General features: G+C 32.0%; 2 protein-coding genes across 6 annotated transcripts; both read right to left on the bottom strand.

The window, feature by feature from the left end:
• Positions 1 to 1,075: 1,075 nt before the first annotated feature.
• Positions 1,076 to 4,431, bottom strand: LOC100651817 (endoplasmic reticulum mannosyl-oligosaccharide 1,2-alpha-mannosidase). Its single transcript, XM_012316385.3, has 12 exons — positions 4,243 to 4,431; positions 3,970 to 4,155; positions 3,695 to 3,862; positions 3,463 to 3,619; positions 3,206 to 3,391; positions 2,978 to 3,126; positions 2,705 to 2,893; positions 2,437 to 2,624; positions 2,208 to 2,334; positions 1,956 to 2,120; positions 1,738 to 1,887; positions 1,076 to 1,659 (listed from the first exon to the last, which is right to left on the bottom strand). Exons 2-12 carry the CDS (start codon positions 4,066 to 4,068, stop codon positions 1,441 to 1,443), a joined length of 1,797 nt encoding a protein of 598 aa, XP_012171775.1. The 5' UTR covers positions 4,069 to 4,155; positions 4,243 to 4,431; the 3' UTR covers positions 1,076 to 1,440.
• A 4,868-nt stretch (positions 4,432 to 9,299) lies between these two features.
• On the bottom strand, positions 9,300 to 25,745 carry LOC100647552 (sodium-dependent nutrient amino acid transporter 1). 5 transcript variants are annotated; one of them, XM_012316382.3, is made up of 12 exons: positions 25,672 to 25,745; positions 25,498 to 25,595; positions 17,574 to 17,657; positions 17,156 to 17,242; positions 15,754 to 16,003; positions 14,482 to 14,719; positions 13,789 to 14,163; positions 12,645 to 12,834; positions 11,587 to 11,763; positions 11,226 to 11,502; positions 10,751 to 10,845; positions 9,300 to 10,423 (listed from the first exon to the last, which is right to left on the bottom strand). In XM_012316382.3, the coding sequence occupies exons 2-12, from the start codon at positions 25,504 to 25,506 to the stop codon at positions 10,250 to 10,252; spliced, it is 1,956 nt and encodes a 651-aa protein (XP_012171772.1). In that variant the 5' UTR covers positions 25,507 to 25,595; positions 25,672 to 25,745; the 3' UTR covers positions 9,300 to 10,249. The 5 variants fall into 5 exon arrangements, with proteins under 5 accessions (XP_012171772.1, XP_012171773.1, XP_048267617.1 ...); XM_012316383.2 differs by having other exon boundaries at positions 25,699 to 25,709; XM_048411660.1 differs by having other exon boundaries at positions 25,498 to 25,692.
• Positions 25,746 to 26,656: the final 911 nt, after the last annotated feature.

Raw genomic sequence — 26,656 nt, 5'->3', positions numbered from 1 at the left:
ACCATATTTTGTATAACATTCTATATACAAGTAAAAATGAATCATTAACAAATCCAGTTTAATTTACATAACTTACATAATTTCAAAGATCATGTGAGATGTATACATGTGAATAGTTTAAATTTTTATCCCATAATGTTTTGTAATTTTTTGTAATTTAGAAACAGAATTGAAAGTTTCATCTCTTTAATGTAAAATAATTATTCTGATAATACACAATTAAATCTACATTAATATTTTCACTAAATGTTGATAGTTCAGTACTATCAATAACTATTTTATAAATGAAGTAGCTATATATTTTTGTGATATATTTTCATGATATATCTCTTAGTATCTTAATTTATTGATTGCTCTTGTTTATTTCAATATCTATAATAGTGATGTAAAATTTTTTGTTAATATTTTATACAAAAAATGTGCAATAAATAAGGCTTAAATTATGATGAAAAATAATGAGTTGAGATTATTATAAATTTTTAGTTACAATTCAAATTGTTCAGTACACAATATACATGTATGTCGTATAGAATATTTTATTATAAAGATATTTCTATAATAAATTCTAAAAAGTAATAGAACGCCCTAATCATCAATTTATATCACTTAGTAATAAATTAATCTTTGTTTTCAAGTATCGTACATATTTATGAATGAATTACTTTAACTAGAAGAACTAAATATTAGATTATGCAAAAAATAGAATATTGCACATTTGCTAACAAGAAAAAAGGAGAAAAAAAGAAAAGGAGAAAGAAAAAATTTGACTAGGATTTTTAAGAATAAAGCATAAGTAACTTTTCTTATTTGAAAGTTGTGTCGCTTTAAAAATTTTTGTTTCATTAAATATTGTAACAGAGTTTCCTGTCTTTTTTTTTTTTTAACTAAATAACGTAGATGATTTGTATTATTATGTTGTAGTTAAATGATTCTGTAAATATATGAAGTAATTCTACTTGTCTTAAAAAGAGAAGGATTTGGTATATCAGGCTAGGTAAGAGAACAATTATTTTCAACTTTTTTTTTAAATATTGTACTCAACAATTCTTATACACTATCAAAAGTGTGATTTGGAATATGTTCTGTATTGTGTTTATTAAGTTACTTGTTATGAAATAGATTATAACGATCAATTCGAAAATACACCTTTGAATTGGGAAATCAGTAAAAAATTGAGTAGAAACAGTTAATCACTAGCAGATGCATAAGTTCTGTGACTAACGGACAAAAAATGTTTTTATGAAAATGTAATATTTAAGAACTATCCCTAGAAGATACTGTAGCCTAAAGTGAAGATCTATTTCGTATTTTAAAGTACATTAATTCGACTAATTTCTTATCTGTGTATGACATCAGGATATCTATTCACTGGCCTCAAAAGGTATTTAAGATTTCTCTAATGGTGCAAATTTATACATGAAATTTTGTGACCAAACTTGATTATGATTCGTATATGGGTAATGGATGTCCTTCAGAATTGAATACCCATCTATCCAAATCTATTAATTGCCTTGTATCATCAAACAACAAGTATAAGTATTTCAAAGTTTCAGCAAACCAAAAACTTTCTGTCATATCTTTTTGTGGTGTATTATAAACGATCCTTACATTACCAATGCTGGTGTATCCCTTTTCCACTTTTGTATAATTTTCAAAAGCCTATTAAATTATACATATATATGCATGACTGAGAACACAATAAAAGTTTCATATTTCAGTTTTTACATAATTACTTACTTGGAATATTTTCCATCCCCAGTCTTGAAATGTTTTATTACCAGTAAAATACCACATGTAGAAAAGACTTTCAATAAACTCTGGTCTGAGTAAATTATGTGCATCATTCATTTTCACATACATATCCATTGATTTTTCTCCATTTGAGTTCTAAAATTATAATATCCTTGTATCCTTTTATGATAACTTTTATCCAAGTAGACAACTATTATAATTACCTCAGTATTAAAGTATGTGATTTCTGGAGCGAGAAACGTGGGTTGAATTGCGTACGTTTGATAACAAGTTTTTACAATTTCATTAGCTAAATCCATATGATCAGATGATAAACCATGATGTACTCCTAAAGCTAATGTACCTCCCAAGTAACATGTAAGGTGATCCTATAAATACAGCCATTATCAATAACATGATATATTAAACTGTTAAAAATGTTTTAACTAAAAGTTAAAATTTATTTAAAATTTTACCATTTTTGGTGTTATTTCTTTGTGTGCTCCAACTAGCTCCGCTATGAAAAGATACTTATTAATTGCTGTACGTTTTACTAAGTGTTTTTGAGTTCCAGCAATACCTAACAGATAATCATCTCGTAGGCTAAAAGCATTTACAAATTTAAATGATTATCATAAATTCATGAGACAAGTTCAAGAACGAGAAAAACAAATTCCCAATAGATAATGATGATGAAATACTAACTAATTGATAGTCTTCCCAGTTTGAAGCCACTGTTTCAATAAATACTCGTAATAACTATCACCACGAGCGCCAAGCGTAATTGTTGCATGATCTCTAAATTGTCCAGTATTAGCGTTAATGAAAATGGGTACTAAACCATCGTATTTTTCTAACTGGTGTACATGTTCCGAAACTTTTGCTACTGCTTCCTAAAGGATAACAATTGCATACTTTCTTACGTATAATGCAAATAGTAACGCATTCAAAGCTAATATTTATCCGTAATTACCTCGAATTTAGGGTCTCCTGTACTACGACTTAAATCACGAAATTCCAATTGAATGGAAGTAACTTCGCTTGTACTACTATCAGGACCCCATTTAGGACCATGTGCAGTTTTAGTACCAAGATTTACGTCGGAATAAGGAACACCAGATGAAGTAGAAAACGCTGGCATCATACGTTCCCCTAACGCTGTCTACGATTTATAGTACGTCAATTTTTATAGCCAAATTTTTTTCAGTAATATCATTATAACTTTAAAAAATCAGAGACAACTTACAGCCTTACTTAAGAAAATCTTGTCACCTGAAAGATGATATGCGGATAATAGACCTCCTAATACTCTAATCGTAACTTCAAATAAATTAACATCCCTGTTTGAAGTAAACACTAAATTTTTCTCAACCCATAGTTTGGCTTCTAAAAATTCTGTAGATAAAAGGTAAGTATTATTAGTTTTATGGATATTTCTTAATTCTATATAGAATATATAGAACACGAATATTACCATTATTTAAGCCCATTATGTACATAGTATCAAGAGAATCAACTATAGTAAGCCCTAAGCCAAACCATTCATAGTACTTTCTTGATATTGGTTTCACATTATCATATCCCCAAGCATATTCTTTATATCCATTCCATGAATGTTTAAATGCTGCAACTATAGCTTTTTGTCTATTATTTTGTGGTCCTAAAAATAAATAATTATAATGTTATTAACAAAATCAGCTTAACAATTATGTTACAAACATATAAAGATACCATTAAATTTGAGTGTGTTCGGCTTAGGTTGAGGTGGTTCTCCAATTTGATCATCATCTACCTGATTTATTTCTGGTTGAAATTCAGGTTCCTCAATAACCTCCCCACCTCCCTTATGTTCCTGATTTACATTATCTACTACAATATCTTCTACTGGCTAAAAATTATATTTTTTGAGAATATAAAAAGACATTCTCTTAAACAACAATAGTATTTATTGAAATAAATATACCTTTTCATATTTAGGAGTATCTTGCACTACCTCTATGTTATTGTAATCACTTTCATCTAAAACTCCATTTTTGTTATCGCCAGGTAACAGATAAAATATAACTAATATGATCGTAATGACTATAAAGTAAAGAATATTTCTCTGAAACCTTGACAATTGATTCCATTGCTAAAAAAACAAAAGAGTTTTAGTTTTACACTGAAAGCAATTTTTTAATAAAAATTTTAAAGAAATCTATAGTATTTGTATAGGTAAAGAATACTTTAATGACTTACCCTCCAGAGACTACGTGATGATCCTCGCGAGAATGTTGCACTATCCTGGATATTTAGACTGATATAATCCGATTTTCCTAGATCCTTCGACGGAAACATATTTCGTTAGAGGTTATGTTGTTCTGGCGAACGCAATGATAATAAGAGCCAGAACACTTTAAAAAATAATGATCCCACGATTGTTCACTAATTATAAAGGTCTTCATTTATATTGTTCGTGTTAAACATAGTTGGTAATTATTCATCCGGTAAACCGTAGCAAGATAAACTCACCGTGCGAATACCGCGAATCATTGATGCCGTGATGTCAAACTGTTATATTACGATTACGATTACAAATATTGATAACTGTAAGGTATAATTTTAGCAATACCGTATTATATACACATTATCGTATTTTATACGTGTACATTGGTTTAATCAAATTTTATTGTATTATAATCTAATCAGTAAATTTAATAAATTACTAATGTGATAGTTATACGAGTAATGAATGATTTACATTACATTGTAGTATTAAATAGTATTAAACATTAATGATTTATGAATGATTTATAGTTTAATATGAGTTTACGAATGTTCAATATTAAGTAATTATAGCTATATGTTTGTAAACAGTGTTCTATTTTATAAGACAAAGGAGTGTATATTGTAAATGACACAAAATAAAGTAAAAGAAAGTCTATACTTAATATTGATTAATCATTGTTAATGTCCTTGTCAGATTGATATCTTCACTTGATTTTAATTTTCAGTGTAGAATTTAATTATGATTTAAATATGAATTTGTATTTGGATTTAAAAAGTTGAATAAAAGATTTTAATAAAACCAATTGCAAATTGTGCTTCTTTTACCTAAACTTCTGAGATTCTCTAAAACGATAAATTCTAATAAATCATTAATAAAGTAAGGAATAACTTATTGATAACAGTTAATATTACATTAATAATATATTGGTACCCGGGTATTCCTTTACAGTGCAATCGCAGATTTAATTCAAGGTAAGTATTTTATTTGTTATCAATCATTATTAGAATAAGTATTCCTATTTAATATATAGTGCTCTTTGATTAAAAATCGAGAAATGTTAACAAGAATATAGAATGGCAAGGAGATATCTCAGACGATGTTAGATAAGGAGAGTAATAGTGTGCAACAAGGATAGACATACTTTTCCGTCTAATTTATTGAATATTCGTTAATTATTAATTACTTTTTTCTGGGAAACATTCGTCTATTCGTCTCTGATGTACTGATATATATTCCATCTATATTCAGTAGTTTAGTACTCTGATGATACGTAGCTGAGCCATCTGCGCCCTGGTGGCGGAAATAGGAATTCAAATTTGAAATTAGACTATTTCACGTGGTGTCATATTGAAAGTTGACAGGAACTGCAGAGAACCCGTCATAATGTGAAAAATTTCACATACAATACAGAGTTATTGCTTCGAAATCTCAATTCGGTTTATTTTATATTCATAATCTAATACAATTTAGTAGCAATGTCGTTTTTCAATATGAATAGATGCGATTACTAGTTTTCAATGAAAGTTATCTACATCGATAAGTACAAATCAAATATTATTAGAATGAAGTTCTTTTCTTTTTTGCTCTCCTTGACTTTTTTCCCTCACTTCGTGTGATTCTCTGTGTAACAGTCGAATAAAGTCGAATAGGAAACAAGTTTGGGAGAACTTGTAGAATTGTTCCGTCTTCTTCGATTTCGATGATTTTGCAATATTTCGTAAAGCCTAACGTTTTGAACTATCTTTCCCTATACATGTAACCGCCAGCTGGTCTTAGTTTTCGAGGTATTCGTTATAGTCGTAAAATAAAAAGTATTTTTTTAAAATATTGAAGACCTTAAGATAATGTCGTTTATATTTTTCTAATAAACGTTGCAATTAGAGACTTGTTTGGATAGTTCAGGCGATTCAGGTGATGGCCTCACCATCGACAGTCAATGGACGTTCGGGCCGCACTTTAAGCTCCTGGTTCCCAAAGTGACGACGACAGCCAACGCTCTAAGTGCCGCCGAATATCGGTGGGGCAGAAATCGGAGTGCGCTGACTGTATGAGAGGAAGTTATCCGTTCTCGGGTCCTGTACGGGGCTCCGGACTTCCCTACCGGACTGCCTGGCAGTCCCGAGGCGCTGATCTATCAGCACCTAACTTTGACCCCCACCGGCCTGGAGCGGCGGCCCTGGAGCGCCTTGTCCAAGCGTGCCCGCGGCGTCTGCCGCGCCCCCGCCGGTCGATCCTCTCGGGGTGGGAGCTCCGCACCCTCACTTTTTCCGCTGCCTCCTTCCGAAGCATAATCTGCTCACAGAAGGAGGTCACGGCCCTTCTCCCTCTCTCGCTCGCCAACAGTGCCGCGAGAATCTCCTGTGGCGAGAGACCCTGATGGCCACCGTCCTGTGCAATCTCCTGACCTTCAGGAGACTGCGGCGGTTGGCTATCAAGTCCTCTGCCCAGATCGGAGCTCCATAGAGGAGCCTCGATCGACAACCCTAATCCTAACGTCAACTCGACATATATATGTCGGGTTCACATTATAATTAGGGTTAGGAGCGTGTAACGAACTTATCACAGTAAGAGGCAAAAATCTCATGAATAGCATGAACACTAACAGACTCAACTATCTCACCATATATGAACCCACATACTGGCCTATTGACACTAACAAAATACCTGATTTACTTGACTTCTTCATAACTAAAAATATCTCACCAAGATATGTCCAAATCAACTCCTCGGCAGAACTCTCTTCAGATCATTGCCCCATTATTGCAACAATTAGCTCAACAATTATCGAAAATCCATCTAATGGATTTATTCATAACCAACTGGCAGCTCTTTAAAGAAGTCTTTAATCATTCAACATCAGCCTTAATTTCCCTAAAAACAAATGAAGATATTGAAACAGTCACGGAATACTTAAACACCAGCATAATAAACGCTATCCGCTCTTCCACACCTACTAAGAGTTCTGTCAATAAACATGAATACCCCCATCACATATTTAAAAAAATCACAGAAAAACGTAGACTTAGAAGAGTTTGGCAGAGTCATAGAACACCGGGCGACAAATGCAAATTGAAAAACGCAACTAGGAATTTAACCAATATTATTAAAAACTATAAACATGATTGTTTCCAAAAATATCTTGCCAATCTGTTTCCCACAGTTGACTCCAATTACTCACTATAGAAGGCTTCCAGGAAACTCACGCGTTCCAATTCGCTATCCGCAAGGTGGATGAGCGCGTAGCCCTATAGAAAAAGTCAACCTGTTCGCCAATTACCTATCTAACCTCATTTAAACTTCATTCCTCCAATATTGCCGCGGAAATAACGAAATACCTGCACTCTCCCTTCCAAATGTCTCCTCCTATCGAACCTTTCACTTCTCTAGAAGTTACAGAATTAATCCGTCGCCTAAATCCCAGGAAAGCATCGGGGCATGACCAAATATGTAATAAAGCAATCAAGGAACTTCCCATAAAAGGGATTGCGCTCATCACATCAATTTTTAATGCAATTCTTCTCCTTGAATACCATCCTAAGTCCTGGAAAATATCACTGATTACTCATCCCTAAACCCAGAAAACCAATACAAAAAACTAGCTCCTATCGCTCAATTAGTCAACTTTGTCAAAACTATTCGAGAAGATGCTAACGAATCGACTCCTTCCACTCTTAGAGGATTTGAAAACACTGCCAGATCATCAGTTCGGTTTTCGGAAGCAACATTCTACGATAGAGCAAATCCATCGTATAACACATAATATTAGCCAAAACTTAGAAAGGCAAAAATATTGATCTGCGGCATTCCTAGACATTCAACAGGCATTCGACAAAGTGTGGCATGAAGGACTTTTATTCAAACTAAAGAAGATCCTACCACACACTTACTACTCCATCCTAAAGTCCTACCTAATCAATAGATAATTCATGGTTAAATACTTAGACGCCACAACCACAACATTTCCAATAGAAGCTGGCATACCCCAAGGCAGTGTTCTCGAATCCCTGCTGTTCTCCACCTACACTGCTGATTTACCAACTTTAACAGAGATAACCACAGCGACATTTTCTGATGACACAGCGCTATTAGCATCCCACGCAGACCCGATAATTGCATCCTCCATCCTCCAGCGAGGTCTCGACTCTATGGAAAAGTGGTTCCACAAATGGGGCTTCAAAATTAATGAAAATAACTCCACACATGTAACCTTCACGCTGTGAAAACAAAGCTACCCTCAGGTGACCATTAACAAAATTACAATTCCTAACAAGGATTCAGTCAGATATCTGGACATGACTCTGGGCAGGAGAATGACATGGAAACAACACATCATAGACAAATCGGAGCAACTCAAGGCCAAACTTAAAAAATTCTAGTGGCTCATTGACCGACGTTCCAACTTAAGCACGCAGAGCAAAATTACGCTCTATGAGACCATAATAAAACCTGTCTGGACCTACGGACTATGGGGAACAGCAAGTAATTCCAACATTGAAACACTTCAACGCTTCCAATCGAAAACTCTAAGATCCCTAATAGATGCACCCTGGTATGTTACCAACGAAGCAATACATCGCGACCTCAAGATACCCATAGTCAAAGAAGAAATAACAAAATGTAGTAAGACATATATCATAAGAGTCAACAAACATCGAAACCCTCTAATTACTAAATTACGTAATACGTCGGACCAGATCCGTAGACTAAGAAAACACTATCCTTTAGATCTAAGCACTAAATTCAGCTAGAAATAAACTTATTATAAATAATTAGCCATGTCACTGCGCCACGTCAGAGAAACTTACTCAAAATTTTCAATGCGAGAATCGATTGTAAAATACCTGTAAATAAACAAAAGAAAGTTTTGACGTTCCTTTGTATTTTCAAAGATGCGTTTTGATAAAGATATCGCCTGAGGATATTTCGAGTAATAGAAATAGTATTTCGAATAATTGATTCAAATCTTCGGCATCTCAGGCAATCATCATCTGAACTTGTATCGCGCATCAAAACGCGTCAACCAAAAGTCGAACTTGTAATCGCGAATCGCTAGTCGCTAATAGTAATCGCGAGTTCTATACAAAGTGTACATATAGAGTATATCATAATAAATATATATATTGTTAAATATACTCAAGTGTTTCTTTCTATCACTATCACGACCTACACCTCAGATTATATCACAAACAGCTTTTACTAGTAATAATTTTCACCAGTAATTTGTTTTAAATTAATAAGTATTTTTACGAAACGTCTAAATGCACACCTATGGGAGCCATGATATTTTATTAATTACAGATTTTATTGTTGCTAATATCTATTTATTTTTGAAATACATTGCGTTTAAAACCTATTCGAATGTTAATAAATAAAACTACGTTCGCTTAAATATTTCCTAAATGCAGTTTATAGCACGAGTCCTATATCTCTTGTAATTAATACTGTATTTATGTATATGACACCAGAAGAGAACTATGTTTCGTTCGAGAACGACGAACATACATATATTATTTGTAAGTGTGTATTTAATTTATTAAATTGTCATTTTATAATTCTATGTTTACTTGATCGTTGTTTTAACCCTTTCAGCTGCAAATACGTTCTACGAGGAAGATTCAGTTTTACATCAGTTTCAGGTCCAGTGTTAATCGTGTTAATTGTTAAAGTAAACCGTGTTAAAAAAAGAAGAAGAAATCTAATTTAATACATACGTATTTCTTTAACAAAATTTATAACACATATTAACAGATTCAAGGAAATACTATGAAATAATACTTGTCGCTTTGGCAACAGTGAAAGAGTTAAATATTCGTCAATTCTCGTTTATCCGTGATAAAAATAAGCTTTCTTACTAACAAAGAGTGTCCTTACTTTACAAAAAGAAAAAACTCAATCGTGTTTTGTTCTATAAGTCTACAACCTAATTACAGCGAAAAAATACGCAGGTACGAATTATTTCTAAGACGGCAAGTTTGAATCGAAAGAAATTCTCCGAAAATGAACGTATCTATTGTGTTTTAGCGATTTCGTCATGTTTTTTGTATTAAACGGTTTCTCGAGATCGATTTATATAAAAGATGTGTATGATTTTTGTAGTTGTATATTATCTTCTTCGTTTCTCAACAAAATCTATCAAGTGTCAAGTTTATGTCAGACAATTTCATTTTCGAAGTTGTTCTTTCGTGATAAATATTTTAGCAGTCGAAGGAAGGAAGATTGTTAATTATCGTGAAAGGTTTTCCTTCATCTTTACACGAGCTTATCTTCCCAGCAGAGTATTACATAAACGAACTGTTTAATTCTGGAACATTCACGTTTCTCTCGAATTTTCCTTTTGGTCTCCTTAAATTCGATCCAAGAATCCAGTTCTTTGGAATTCTTCGGTCCCCAATCTGACGAAGGTTTAAACGCCGACTTGATCATCTGTGAGATTTTGAAATTTGGTAATTATTTAATCAAACTGCCATTTAAATGACTTTCTTATGAAACTTTAAATTAAACCAAATAATTTTCTACGGTTTTCCGATGAAATTTAAATTTAAGTATAATAATTTTCTATATTATAAAGTTGTTAATTGAGATATTATAATTTCCTGTTGTGTAATTTTAATTGAAATATAAATATGATAATTTTCTACGTTATAAAATTTTGATTCAAATATAACAATCTTCTATGGAATTCTGATGGAAATAATTTTCTATGGGATTTGAATTTCTACTTAAACGTAATCATCTTCTTTTGATACAAACCTCGAGTGGAGATAAATTTCTTTTCGAGATTATAGCGTAAATCATCCAGAAAGGAACTTGCAGAATGCCAAACGTGCAAATTGTCCAGCCTGCTGCTGTAATTGGAATTGTAAATATAACAATTAAAAAATAAAAAATTGCAATATAACAGAAGATTATGAGTTATATTTGTTTGTAGAACATTGTAAGATTTCATCAGTGATAATAATGGCAAAAAGGTAATGATAACAAACTCGTATTAATCCTCTGCAGGAAAACTGGGCCTCAACGATTAATAATAGCGATAATTGAATCAATTGAATTAATTTATTCCTGTAACTTAGTTCATAAAATATATTTTGTATTATGCAGACAATATAAAGATACATTTCAATCTAAAACAGCTTTTTAAATGGTTTGTTAACCACGTTATTGGCCATGTACTAATTAAAATTAAATGTTAATAATGACTAATAATAATAAAGCAAATACATACCATGAGCACTATCAGGATAAGAGATACCACTATAAGTCAAAGGTTTCAGATTGATTATGGTATACACTAGGATCACAGCCAGTAATATCGGAACAACAAGAGTCCAACAAAGTCTCCAATAAACCGATGGCCTTCTTTTTAACATGTACTCCACGTCGTCCAAAAAGTTCTCCAGGCCATATACCCAGAAAATTCCAATTATCTCAAGAGTAGCCAAAATAAACACGATAAAGGATCCAGCATAGTAATCGACCAATTCCAGTATAAACTGGCCACCCTGTACGTATTTAAAAAAAGAACTATGCACATTCATTATGTTTATTTTCACGATAATGTAAATGATCATTGATATACTGCTTACGGGCGTGCAATAAATGACTCCAGCGCAAAATCCAAAGGTGCATGTACCGGTCACTATGTATATGTACCTCCAATTTGGAAATTGATCGCTGATAATTGTGATAATAGCACCGGCCAATGCGATGGCACTTCCGATTCCGAGGACGTAAAGCATCAAGAAAAAGAGTACCGAGAAAAGCTGAAAATTGTGAAAAGTAAAAGTTATGTATAAAACTTGTACTTGTGAAAATTATAGTATCATTGGATATGAGTACAATGGCTTGAAATTTTGTTTCGTTTTTCTCTTAATTTAATTTAATTTCTATGTAATTTAATTTGCTGATAGAGAAGTAAATAATAAGATTTCAACATAACAATAATAACAGGAAGTTGATAATAATACAATCCAATATAATATAAGAGGCTTATTTGATATATATATCAACATAGAAATATATAAATAAACACTCTGTCTTCAAATTCACACTCATCTTTGATCTCATTGTCAGCGGATTATAAGCAGTCCATAGAGATATATGTGTATATATATCTATATATATATGCTACATTAAACTACGTTGATATACCATATTAGCCTAATATAATACATATAACAACATAGTAATTATTAAGAAAGAATTAAGAGTTAAGAGTAATGTAATATAATACAACAAAATAGTGGTATAATATAGCAACCAAGAACCCAATGCAGGAATATAATATAGTGTAGAAAACTAAGAATAAGAACGCAGCAACTTTCTATTGTAATGGACTATAGAACAAAAGTACAAATAAGTTATTATTATTATAAATATACTAAAATAGACATAACAGATAATAGCTAAGTAATAATGAAATATTTCACTTTTTTCAGTGAATTACAACCTAACAGAAATAAAAAAGAGATATAAACCATCTACAGAAGAAACAGAAGTAATGAAATAAATCACTAAAAGCGATTAAAGGAGAACTCTTTTACGTTTGAACACATCCTTTTACCTCTTTACTTGAAATCACGTTTATCGCGCAAAGGGGAAAATAGTGGTTGCATAGCAATTAAACGTGTACTAGATTCCTTACTTGCGGTAGAACATTAAACTTTGCAATGGCATCTGGATAAGAGACGAAAGCAAGACCGGTTCCACCACGAACAACGTTGCTGATGTCTTCGGTACCTAGTTCGTGAGCTAAATTTCCAAGGATACCAAAAATGGTGAAGCCAGCCATTAAACTTGTGAACGTATCCAACGTCGTTACAACTAAGACATCTCTGGAGCAAAAAGAGAAAAAGAAAAAAATGTCATTCACTCTGAGTTTCTACGATGAACTTTAAACGTGAGAGTTAGATCGACTTATTCTGATAAAAGGAATTGTTGATTTTGAAAGATAATGATTTGAAAAGAAATCTACGCGATGATGTCGTTTTTCAATTCAAGTTATTAAAGTTCATAGTTTTAATGGAAGAACTTTAAAAATATCACTGTAATTGAAATGCAAATCTTGATTTAAGACTACTTTTTCGAAATTGATTTACATATATGTATACACTATCTTACTGCTCTTTTTTTTATCTTTTTAGAAAGATAGAAGAATTTGAACGAGCAAAAGTGCACAGAATATGAAATATCTAAAGTAAAATATTCGTTATAATATTTGATTGGCAAAACAAATGGTTATTTACGACATATTGTTTTTAAAAGGTATTTATTAAGAAAATTCTTAGAGAAGAAATACGGATTTGTAACCTGTTATCCTTAAAGTAGAACGATATCTTAGAGCTAGACAAGTATTATCTCCTTAATTTCATCGAACAAAAATTTCCATTAAATTAGAATTGCTCATTAAGAAAATACTATAATATCAATATCAATTATTCTAAGAACTCGTTATTTTCCAAGACACCTGTAATCTGTAATTTCTTTCCATTTACAAAGGACGATAAAAATAAAAATAATGAAAGCAACTAAAAGCAGATCAAAATTGAAGACCATTGATTGAAATAATAATAAAATATGAATAAAGTAGAAAACATTTTAGTTGTTCTAATGAATTACCATTTTATAAAAAAAAAAAAACAAAAGTCAATAAATAAAACCTGTACTACATATCTGAAGTAATTAATGTATGAATTGTTAGTTATTCCGTTGAACTACCTATTTGGCTAAACACCTGAATTTTCTAGAAAAAAATAAAATAATTAAAAAAAATAAAAGTAATAAGTAACCTGTATATGTTATGTCTGAAGTCATTGTACGACGAGTACATGACGACACCGCCGAAGCAGACCGACAGTGAAAAGAAACACTGTGTAACAGCCGCGTACCAGACGTGTGCATCGAACAGCTTCTCCCAGTTCGGTTTTATAAAGAAAATGATCCCGTTCACAGCACCGTCTAAGGTAACCGCTCTAACCAGCAAGCTTATCATGATGATGTAAGGAAAGATCGCGAGGAAATAGGCCGCTTTCCCTGAGCTCTTCACACCACGTGCCAAGACAGCAAATATGCAGCCCCACGCAATAAACAAGCAAATTGTCAGACTCCAATCTGGCAATCCGACGCCATCCTGAATAGTATGTTTTTCTTTCAGCACAGTTTTTCTGATGGTAAGAGAGAAAGAAAGAATGATTTGTTATTATAATATGAAGTGATGTCATCTTAATGGAATTATTATCTTTTAATGTTATTTTATAATTTTATATATTGTATTGTATGTATTGAAATATTGTAGATATTGTATTTTAAGTATTCCATATACTTGATATATTCAAAATTTCAAATTCAAACAAGTTACATTTGCGATATTAGAATATTCCAATTTTTAAACATCCCAATTTCCAACTATACCAAACTCTGAATATTCCAAATATTCAATAAATATGTTTACTTTCGAGTTGTTAAGATTAAAAAGATTTCACCTGAAGAAAAATTCAGCAGAACTGGTCATATTTGTACTATTTCGTTTGCTGATGTTATAAGAGCTTCCCGAATCGGAGCAAGAATTTCCCCATTCTTCCAAACACGTGGACCAAGGCAGTGAGGATTGAAAGCTTGCAATGAGGTAAAAAAGGGTTATCGACATCAGAAAACAATAGTATGTTCCTACCGCGAGCATCGAGAACATTTGTGCCCAGCCAACACCTCGAAATCCAGGTACTGCAATTAAATGTCCAAATTATAAAATTGAAGTCAGCAATGTTTCAAGATTAACTGATATCATTGTAATTGAATGGAATCGAATTTATTTTCCAGTCGACGCTTTCGTACTCGCAATAATTATAATCGATTCTTCGATAAAACCAAATTTAGATTTCAAGAATTCAACTTTTTGGAAATAACTATCGAATTTCAGAGTCAATCTTTAATTAGACTTAATACTGAAAAAGGCTAATTTCAAGTAAAAATATTACAATTAATGAACATCTTTTCTTTTGAAATTATATGAATTCTCCTATTTAAATTCTTAAAGTGACCCATATTCCAAAATTTATCTATATTTCAAATAAGGACTGATTTATTTATCTTTCGATAACAATTGACGTGTCGTAAGAATGCGAGAATTCTGGATCAGTATACTCGAGTGGAAACAATAATGACTTATGGGGCATGATTTAACCCATAATTTAAACCTGTTACACGAAGCATACACCGGTATACGGTCCATATAACAAACGACTTTAACTTGCGAAACCGGTCCTCAATGTTGCACTTCCTGCTAAAATTTTTACGTTCTTGGTTCATGTACAATTGCCGTCGTGAAATGGGATCGAGAGCTTGTAAGATCTAATTAACTCTTTCAGAATTCTTTTGATATTGTGAGGGAAACTCTCGTTTTATGTCTAAACTATTAACAACCGAAACACACTCTTCTGCTGATTCTGTAAAGAAGATATAATGTATCAAAATTGAACACCAGTTTGAGAAAAGCACATGTACCATTTAGTTAGTAAATAGCCTGTTAAAATACAAAGGGTGTGAAAGTGTTCAATTATGAGTAATCTAAAACACTTTATTCAAAGTGTTTCCACAAGTATTATAAAAAATACCTTTTTTATAGGTATAACTATACTTTTAATATTATTTATCAAAGAATAAATTGAATATTAATTTGAATTAATTTTTGTAGCAGAAGGTGTATCAAATAATAATAATAGATAAGATATTTATAAAATATTGATCTGATATCACACCTGCTGACCACATTTTCACCGAAGACCTACTGCTGAATTGCCCCATGATCATCTCCAAATAGTAGAATGGTTTCCCAACGAGGAACAAGACGATGATGTAAGGTATTAGAAATACCCCACCGCCATTCTCGTAAGCTGTGAATGGAAATCGCCAAACGTTGCCCAGACCTATGGACATGGCGATGCAGGACATTAGAAATTCTAATCCATTGCCCCAGGTATCTCTCTTCATTTCATTATCCGTTGTAATCTATGAAAATTTGAAGAAAAGGGGATTTAAGGAAAGAAGAAAAGAGACTCGGTATTTGTAAAATATTTTGATTGATATTTATATTAAATATCAAATTACGATAATAATATTAAATTCAATGTGTTATAGATTACAATTTTATTAAATTATTTGTTAGGATCAACGAAACCGATCAATGTTTGATTTGCAATGATTTGGAGTTGGAAATTGGGGAACATTTTCTGCTCAGTTGTATTCAGCACCAAGCTTACAAACACCATATCTGAGGATTATACTCAAGGATTTTAGAAAATGTAAATAAAGAACAAGTCAAATCAATTTACTATGGTCTATATATATTATAAATATTATTATTAAATTATGATAATAATTTATGCGATAATAATGTTATAAAAACTGAATCACCTAGCTACGTGTCAACTACGGCAATTTAGGTACAAAAATATCAACTGATTGTAGGACATAGAAGACATAACAAATCATAGTAGAAAATATATACAAAAGTTATGGAAAAATGACAAAAACAGAGCAACAATCTCGATATGCAGTGAAACATAAAAGAATTAAGGATATGTAGCAGCAATGGAGGCAATAAACTATCTGTATTTAAATATATCACTGTGGATAAGAATTATTGCACAGGTAAGATTGATAAGACAGGTAAGATTGATAATATGACAAAATCTGAAATATAAAATAGATGAGAACCTATTATATGTTAACTGTACAACACCGGAGGAATAGAAAATAGAAAATATATACACCAGATCAATCACACTAGGAAGTAAGAAATGGACAGAAATAGCAACAATAATAACAGAGAAACAAATCTGAAAAGTGGCAAACTTCATAAAAGGAAGCGTGAAGTTTAGAGCTTTCTGCATGAACGAATAGCAAAGACTGAAGATGTACATATAGTAATCTACATAATAAATAAGAAAGAGATATATTTAAATAAGTAATGAATTAAGATTTAGCTTTAAGGAATAAACTAAGAGAGAGAAAAAATGTGCCAAGTGTGCACATGTACAGGGACATTGTAAGAGGCATAAGCCTCTATACAATAAAGGAATATAATGTTAATATTAATGTTATAGAAATTAGTATTTTTAATTTACTAAGCTAAATTTCTAAAGGTTTTAATCAACGTACTGTTTCATCAGAAAGCATCAAAGAGAGTGGCAATTTGCGATCTTCCTGTAATTCATAGGCGAAACTGTAGGAACTGTTATCTTGAAACTGAAATCAGAATGAGATTCTATGCATTTTGATATTCTTTATTTTTCTCTCCTTCATCTCTGTAGATCGTCATTCTTGGTGTTTAAATTTTTTCCATTTCCACTATAGAAATGTCAAGTTAAAGTTAGAAACTAAAATCAGAATTATGCAATCGTTATTCTGTGATTATTTAGAACTTTATACAATTTCAGAAAGACTATCCAAAATGGGCTATTATAGAATTATTATCAATGCTTAATAACTTTCTTATTTTCATATTGTGCAATAATTAAGTTGTGATTTAGTAAGAGTATAATTATTAGAAATATTAAAATTATTAATATTTATTTACCTTTCCATCGTCACCTGTCGTGGCGCGTTGAAAATCGTTAGTTGTGTGTCCATCATCTCCAATGAAAGCAACATTCTGTCGTCCCTGGTACGAAAACATTATTAAATGATTACACTTACTCTTTGAAACGTTCACTTAAATCTTTAGTATCAGTTGAAAAATATTTACAAGATTCACAATCCCAAAAATATTCGCAAAGCATTTGATTGATTATTTTTCAAACAAACTGCATGCGATAGAGCTAAAAGTAACTTGAGAGAACCATGACACAAAAGAACTATGTAATATCCCTGTATAGACATTTCCACCTTCCTCGCAAGGACACTTTCCACAATCTGAAACACTACACGCGACGCAAGTTGCAATTTAAATATCTTTCAACGTGTACAGAGTGAAGTAAATTGTTGCTATCTTACAAGAATGATGATAATAAATATAATAATAGTATAATATAATATCTCATAAAGTATATGTACATTTCCCCCCAAAAAATTTTCGTCTCTTCAATGAAACAATTTGCCGAGCATTATTATATGTTGTAAATATTTTTAAGACATAGTTTTAGCCAAATAACTTAATTAACTTCTTTTTTGTTTCGCACTTTTGTTAAAAAATAGGGGAACGTAAAAAATTCGCTAATAAAATGTGAGATATTGTAAAACACATCGACAAAGCCGAGTGTAAGTGACATTCGTATATTAATCTTGAATAATATAATAATAATAATACATTTATATTCGAAACGAACATCCATTTCAAGCGTTCAATTTAAGAAAAGAATTTAAAAATAATTCTATTAGCAATACATTTTATGCCGAATAGACACAAGGCCAATGATAAAAGAAAGACTTCTTTTAGTTTTTATTATCGAAAGATAAAATTAAAAGCGTAAGTGTCAACTTTAAATTAGATCATTTACCGCTTCAGGTCGTCCCTTACAAAGAGAATCGTCGAAAGTGAAAAGCTTTGAATGCGACGCATAACATCGTACAATTACTCCCATAATTGCCACTCGGCATTGTGCGCACGCAATACCACGACATTATACCGATAAACATAATTGTGGTCGGAACTGCATACCTCTACAACGCTCGATCAGCGTGGAATACGCGACGTTTTATGCACTTCGGAAATCATCCAACAGTATTTTGAAACATTATCCAGCTGTGAAACTATAGAATAGAAATCATCCTTCGAAGGAAACAATGTATGCAATGAAACAGGTGCAGTTACGACCATATATTGCATATAAAGTGTATCACACGTTATGATCTATTTAATAAAGTTACAAGAAAGAAAATATCGCAATATAATATGACGAACTGATTTCTAACGATCGTTGCCACATACTCGTCTATGAAAGGAATATGTGCTGAGAGAATCATGAATAATAATTAACAGAAAATTTGACGAAATCCGTATTGAGAAATTATATCACTCTAGTTAACAACGTTTGGCTTTATTGACTAAATTTTCATTTAAATAATTATTTAAGTAGAGAATAATCTGTTACATAAAACTTGTGACAGAAAAGGGAAATAAATTATTTAGTATTTGAACAAGCCTAAACACGTTATTTAAAATGATGAAATTAATTGTTACTTATAAATACAATCTTATTTTTCATTCGTCATTTATCGACCGATTGAACAAATTTGTTTTTACACGAACATAATTGTTCAGTGAGAGAGATTGCAAGTAAATTGCAAGTAGTAATTTCTAATAATGTATACTATAACCATATTAATTATATAGCTATAATAATTATATTAATTCCATGGCATTCTCATTGAACAAAATGAGACAGATAAGACAAGTCCAAAAGCTATTTATTTATATATTATGCATTTATGGGAAATTTGAAAATGCAAAAATACTCTGCCATCTAAAGTCCCACCTTTTTCATCATTTTCATAAAAATACAAATTTGCATAGATATTCGCAGTCCGACAATAATCTACCGATATAATGATATTTAATATAATTAATCATCCTGGTGGCAATCAACGAAATTCCTCGAACACAATTTTAATATACATACATTTTTTTTATCAACAATAATACTACATAAAATCTCATAGAGATTAAAAACGTAATTTTTAAGATATTATTTTACTATTTTCTTGTTTCGGGATAGCAGGCCGTGAAATTATTGCCTTCATGAGGAAATTTGTTCTTAGCCAAGTACTTCTTTCCTGTATTCTTATTTTATAGGATTTCGTAGCTCATTACGAAAATAACTGGTCAAACAACTTTTTACAGTCATAATGTCAAAGTTAATAGTACGTATTATTAGACCTTCTGAATAATTACAACTTCCGGATGCCGCGTTATTGTCATTGGCATACTTTCATTCATCCTTTTAACACATCATATTTAAAACTCTATATAGAGTAAGAATCACAGACTTTTTATATATCGATCAAATGATTACGTATATTTTGAAACAATGGAAGAGAAAAGAAATTTCGTTACGAAAGTAACAAAGAAACTTTCACGATCTACATATTTAAGACATTTTTCTCTGACTAACGTGTTATGACATCATGAAAGTGATTGTGCCTTTGCTTTCGTATTTACTCGTAGTTCTAGTAATGCTTCGCATAGAAATTGATAACGACGCGGCAGAAACGGGGAGAAGGATGATTATTTATTCTCGATCTCGTAAGCGGATAGATAATGACAAATATTTTTATACATCGATGAGACGAGATTGACGAGATATTTTTGTCATTCTCTTTTTAAAGGTGGTGTGATAAAATGACGAAGAATTTAGAATGAACGATTTAGAAGATAATTACTCTACCTTAACTCTCCAAGATCACTGAATCATTCGATTCATTATACTTTATGTAAACTGTTAGGATAATTACCATACTTGCTTCAAACCTGGGAAAATTTAAGTAATCGTAAAAAGACACGATAGATTATCGGTGAACTTGTTATTTTATGTAACGAAGAAAGTAGTTATTGTGTTAAAAATTTCACTGGAAAAGTTTGATTGAAAGTGAAAGGTGCCCTAAAACTTTTAAGCAGGCATTCTCGAGCAACTGCTGCAGAAGGTCGATCTTCTGTGGTTTACATAAATTAGAAGTACATTTCAAAGACACGCTCCAAAAATTTTAAAGGTGAATTCGGGAAAATAAAGTCAGAGCTCGTTTGGCGAGATGCGTCAGTGGCTGGCGATAGGTGGTTATACAGGCTGTACCATAATATGTGGGATCCACTTCAGAAGCGGATAGGAGAGTACAGAAGCAGTGAAAAAAAGTTCATACGAAAATGTGTTCCGCCTGACCTTCTTCCAAAGTCAAGGCATTTTAGTATTCCAATGATACGCAACTGATTACCTTCGTATAAGATGCTGGATACAGCCACCCACGGTCTGCATGCAAGGTTGTAGTCGTCGTATCAAAGAATTTAGCGATCTTTCGAAAATTCCAGTCATTCGTTGAATCTGGAATCTGGCTGACTCAAAAGTTTCTTTCGTTTTATAAGGAAATGGTAGATGCACAATATTTTTTGTTTTATACCATTTTACTGAATTATGTATGATCCATTTTGTTCTATTAGTACAAAATAATAATAGGAAATAATACATAATTTAGTAAAATAATATGAAACAAAGTATGTTGCGCATCTGTTATTTCCTTACAAAACGAAAGGAACTTTTGGGACAACTTAATACTTCGATACCGGCAATACGTGTCAAGTGCACGATTATTTTCAAGTTGACGCAGAGATAAAAATCCAACGGATTTAAATTTGGGGAACGAGCAAGCCAGGCAACAGGTCCTGCACGATCTCTCGAGGAAATGGAGAAGCTAACTAGTTGAAGACTATTGAAAATTGAAACACAAAAATGGTTGCAGCTTCGGAACAAGATCAAATAGAATCATCCATATGAAATTTGTTCACTGTTTTTGTGTCTCCTGTTCATTCATGAAATGAGTCCCACATGTTATGATGCATCCTGTAGTGTGTGTAATATGCGCACGAAATGCAATATTGAGATGGATAGATAATCTGCACAGACTATGCGTATGGGAGCGTTATTTGACTTCAAAGACAACACGATAGTCCTCACAAGGCGGTTTAGTTACCGAATTTGAAACCTTAAGCCGTAGATACCTTAAAACTTCATTAAAACGCACTTTTCAACGAGAACATGTTTTTGAAATTGCTGTTATTAGTAGCTCGATAATTAATTAACTAATCTACTTTTATCTTTTATTATATCTTTGACATACATTTCCTTTTTATTTATAATATTCTTTTAATCAATATAAGCTCAATTTATGTATCTAGTGGTTGTTTTACTAACTCAATGACTAATTGACTAATCAACTTCAAACGAGGCTTATCTTATTCGTTGTACATTTTTCTAGGGATTACACCTTTGATCTTTATTTCATTTCTCATTTTTAATATTCTTCCAGTCGATACAGATTCAATTAGTCTACTAGTTGGAAAAGTTAATGTTTGTTTGAAACTGTACAACTTGTCTAATTTTTTATAATCTCTAATCTATTTCCTTACCGCAAACTTCCGTGTAACTAATTATAACAAAGTTTCTTCATTTTTAGATTCTGATGATCGTACCAGGTGCTACACTGTATGTCAATAATAATTACATCATCGGTATTAAACTACTTCAAATATGTACTTCAAAATAAGTGCCTATGACAAATGATAAAGAGGTATGAAAAGATAGCGAATCTCAATGAAGAAGCTAACACAGCACTAATTATAGATTACATAGAATAATCCGCATTTTGCATTCGCAATCCGCAAATCCGCATCCGCGATTTACAATCTGCATAATTATTTTACACCAAAAAATTAAAGGATGAAGATGAGTTACTTGAAAGCATAGGTAATGTTAGATTTAGCAACGTATCGTTTAGATTGAAACATAAAATACCATATGAAAAGTCATAAATATTCTATGAAATTAATGAATAACAACAATTCAAACTAATATGTATATCAAACAATAGGTGTGTGTGTGAGTAAGTGTGTATGAGTGTGCACGAATAGAGGAAGACGGCGAGATTTGTTGGGAGGAATACAAAATTCAACTCGAATGTCTGGGATGCACCCAGGAAGAAAAGCTTCGCCCTTAGTTTCGTCTTTGCAGGATCTGCCACGTACTGCGTCGACTTTTCTTTCCATAGAAAAAGAAAAGTGATTTTGATGTGATTGTTTCGTCTCTGGAATACTTATATGGAACTAAACATTTTTCAAATTTAAATTACGATGTAATTTTCCAAAATTATGAGAAACAGAAAGGACAGTGCGTTTAACGCAGGAGATAAAAAGATCGGCGTAGCCTGGATCTTGCGACTGTTCCGGTAGAGATTTGGGATAAGCTTTTCAGTCTAAGTTTCGGCGTCTCAGTCCTTTTCCCCTGTAGTCGATGAGAAAGTAAGCGGATCCGCCGGAAAATGAGGTAATTTTTGCCACGTTATTTTTAAAATAAAATTAATAACCACGTATATTTCTTAAGTAACGAGATCTTCCTGTTGATTTGAAGAAAAAGAAAGATAATTGAATTTCACCTTGGTTATTACACTTATTAATCAGTATGACCGTTAAATGACTACGTCATCGACTGCTACTTGTTCACCTTCGAACTAGGAATTGCAGAAACATTCGCGTGGATCGTGCCAGAGAATGCGTTTTACACGAAGATAAGTAATGGTATTAATATGTTGTAGTACTATCAATTAGATTGAGGAAATGTCAACCCTTTACGGACCAGTCGTAAATGTTAAAAATGTTAAACTGAATAGAATTATAATCCACGACTCATTGATATATTAAATTGATATACTAAATATCATATTGATATAATATTTGAAATTATAATAACACGAGGTAATAGTTGCAAATATTGCATTGTAAGAAAACTTTCACTTTAAAGGTAACAAATATCCTCAGACATTTTCTTTCATTTTACCGAAAAAATTGATACAAATTCATCTAAAAAATTCATAGAAATAAAACTGAAGAAACGGAATCTAAATGGTAATTTTGTCTCGTTTATTAAATATTCTAATGGATACTTTACTTTGGCTATTTTATATATTTTCATCCTTTATTTCCCCACAAACGCATAAAAATTTGCCACGCGTCTTAAAATCACTTGAAGTATTATCATTTTCTCTTCTTTTCTAGAAATCTTCATATGACGAACAGAACTAATAGAATGAGACCTAAACAGAGGTTTAAGTCGTCTTCTTATCATCCATTAAATATTGAACAACGCTGATATATTCCTCACATTCCTGCAAATTATATACATTCCGGCTATCTTTATATTTTCGAATTTCCCATGAGCATATACGAAATTTGCAACATATGCCTCGTACAGTGCAACAAATATTGCAAATACTACACAGATACAAACAAAATCTACACATCGTAAAATCTCGAAAGTATGAACTTTACATCTAGTTGCTCAATTTTTTGGCTCGAAAACCTACATTTACCGACATTAAATATCGAATAAAGTTCAACGATACTAATTTTAAGCTTAGGAATCTTCTCATTCAAAAGTTATTACGCGAGAAAGATTGCAAAATTCCGTATATCTTTCCTCCTAGTATGCGTACTAGATCTTTCGTCTTTGTTGACACTATGAGTATAACTGGATACTGTCTCGCGGTAATAGAAAAAATAATACGAATAGTATTATTATTGGTAACACTATACCGCGTGGTCCGTAACTGTTGGTACGATTGGATACAGAATGATTGTACAAGAAAAAATAAGGGGAAAATATACACCAAAGGTTTTTCATACCATATTTTTTCGTTTTAGAAAAATGATCGATTTTGTAAATATAACAATTATACTTAAACTTGGCTAATTGCGGATCGGACAAGAATAAATAATCGACAGAACATTAAACTACACGCGAAAGTAAGTGAAAACCGTAGGATAAAATTTTGTCATAAGATTTGAAAATATATTGTGTCAGTGTCTGACAAACGTTTGCTATTGTGTCCAAAAATTATTAAAGATGGACATTTTCCCTATTTTATTAAAAAAAACATTATACTCGTATGAAACAAACAAACAATAACAAATCTAAAGAAATGGGATTCAAACAAGGATTTAAATCGTCTTTGTATCGTCTATTAAATATTAAACAACGAGGATATTCCTTACATTCATTGCAAATTACATTCAAATATATATTCTGCCTGTCTTTACCTTTTTCGAATTTCCCATCAACATATAGAAATTTGTAACTTTAATTAACTTTATTTTCATGAAAATGTTCAAAACTTTATTTTCTTGAGAATAAGAGCTCGCGAAAGGAAAAGTTCTATTTCACAATCTTCACTTGTTTTCATACGTATAATATCACCTCCTGTTGATAGTTTACTCACAGCTAGTCTGCACTTAGTCAAGTTTAAGTATAGTTGATGAATTTTCGAATTCGATTTTCTCAGAAAACATCATACGAACAGATTTTACTCCACATCTCCGACTTATTTTTTCACTTTGAAGAGTCACTCTGTACCCAATTGTACTATCAGTTACGGACCGCTGTATACGTTTTTCCGGCATTAACTTAGAAATGTTGCTTGACAAATCGATTCATATATCAATAATAGAACGATATTCCGCTACTTTGAGGTACGTGTTTAAATCAATAATAAAATCTGTCTTCTAAATTTATCACGTTAAAGTAAGACACACGGTAAGTCAAGAGTACCAAACTTTAGAACCGCATAACTTTTGAATCACTTTATTCGTAGACTCAAAACAGTTGTATTTCGCCTCTATTCATCTAATATTGTCAAAAACTGTAAAAGAAGCGTAAGAAATAGAATAGTTGCTAGACGAAAGGTTTGCCCTCGCGGGAAACGAAAGTTTGGCTATTTTACTAAAAAAAAAAGAAGAAATACGATACCTTTCTCATCTTGATTGATTCAGCTGGTAAATTGCGAGAGTACAGCCCAGAAAAACGCTGAATATCCAATGAGGAGGTTGACAATGATTCTCGTCGAACTGAAACGCGCGAAGGATCTCGAGTTTATAACATTGTGACATCTATAGCAACGATCACACCAGGTATATACATCACCTTCACGAGCATCGAACTTCTACTGACCCGTGATTTGCCGCGGCACGCTGACAGAAAAATAAGCGAGGTAGGGATCGCAAACCTAAACTCGATCGGAATGGGGGAATCCCGGCCCCTACTCCTCTCTATCCCTCCTCTTTCTGCTCTTCTTTGTGTAAAATTTTGTCATCAGAAGTATCCTGACCTTGATCGATCTTGATGAAATGATTGATGGTCGTTAAATTCATATACTAATATATTAGTGTTATCGATATATTATAATGCATATCGAGCTCGGAGAGTTTGCAACGAAATAGGAAAAGACGATATTTGTTAGATCGGGGATATTGATGCATTTTTGGGGGTATTTTAAAAGGGTGATTCTTACGTGACAACGATAAAAGCAAGTGATTTCTATGATTTCTTTTACATCTAGTCCCATGCAACCTGTGGTTAGTCTAAAGCAAAATTCAGGGAGATCACCTGCTTTTATTGTTATTACACAAAAACCCTACCTTAAGGTTTCAAGAATTTACGAACTGTATGTAACATGTAAAAATATATAAAATGTCTAAAGTAGAGCACTTGTTGTAATATTTAACAATAGACATACATTTTATCCAGATGATATGAAGAAAAGTATGCGTATTTCTTCTTATGTAATACATATATTCTTTCATATACTATACATTTGGAATGAATGAAGGAATGCATGAATGGATGAATGAACTTTAAATGGGGAGAATGTTTGCATAAAGAGAAAGCATGTAGTGGATAAAGAGGAGGGATAAACAAAGAACTGGTATATTTGTGTGCTACCACTGTAGTTATTGGCAAGTTTAGTTTTAGTTTTGTTTTATGTTTATAAACTATGTGAAACCAATTTGTAGATCATCAGATTGATATAAATGAATACTATATTATCCATTTTATATCACGATTATTGACAGTTTTCCAGTGCCATGGCTTTCTAAGATTCCCAAATATCCTGAGATGCGAGGGTCAA

This window comes from Bombus terrestris, chromosome 14 (genome assembly GCF_910591885.1).
Source record: "Bombus terrestris chromosome 14, iyBomTerr1.2, whole genome shotgun sequence".
Classification (NCBI taxonomy): domain Eukaryota; kingdom Metazoa; phylum Arthropoda; class Insecta; order Hymenoptera; family Apidae; genus Bombus; species Bombus terrestris.
The sequence above is the reverse complement of the archived record's forward strand: the minus strand, read 5'-3'. Positions and strand labels throughout refer to the sequence as shown.

Coding starts and splice junctions, on each gene's coding strand:
- LOC100651817 (XM_012316385.3), bottom strand. CDS start 4,068: ATGTTTCCGTCGAAGGATCTAGGAAAATCGGATTATATCAGTCTAAAT. Junction 3,127..3,205: donor CATAATGGGCTTAAATAATG/GTAATATTCGTG, acceptor TTTTATCTACAG/AATTTTTAGAAGCCAAACTA. Junction 1,888..1,955: donor TCACATACTTTAATACTGAG/GTAATTATAATA, acceptor TTATAATTTTAG/AACTCAAATGGAGAAAAATC.
- LOC100647552 (XM_012316382.3), bottom strand. Junction 17,243..17,573: donor CGACAGGTGACGATGGAAAG/GTAAATAAATAT, acceptor TTCTGATTTCAG/TTTCAAGATAACAGTTCCTA. Junction 14,164..14,481: donor TCTGCTGAATTTTTCTTCAG/GTGAAATCTTTT, acceptor TCTTACCATCAG/AAAAACTGTGCTGAAAGAAA.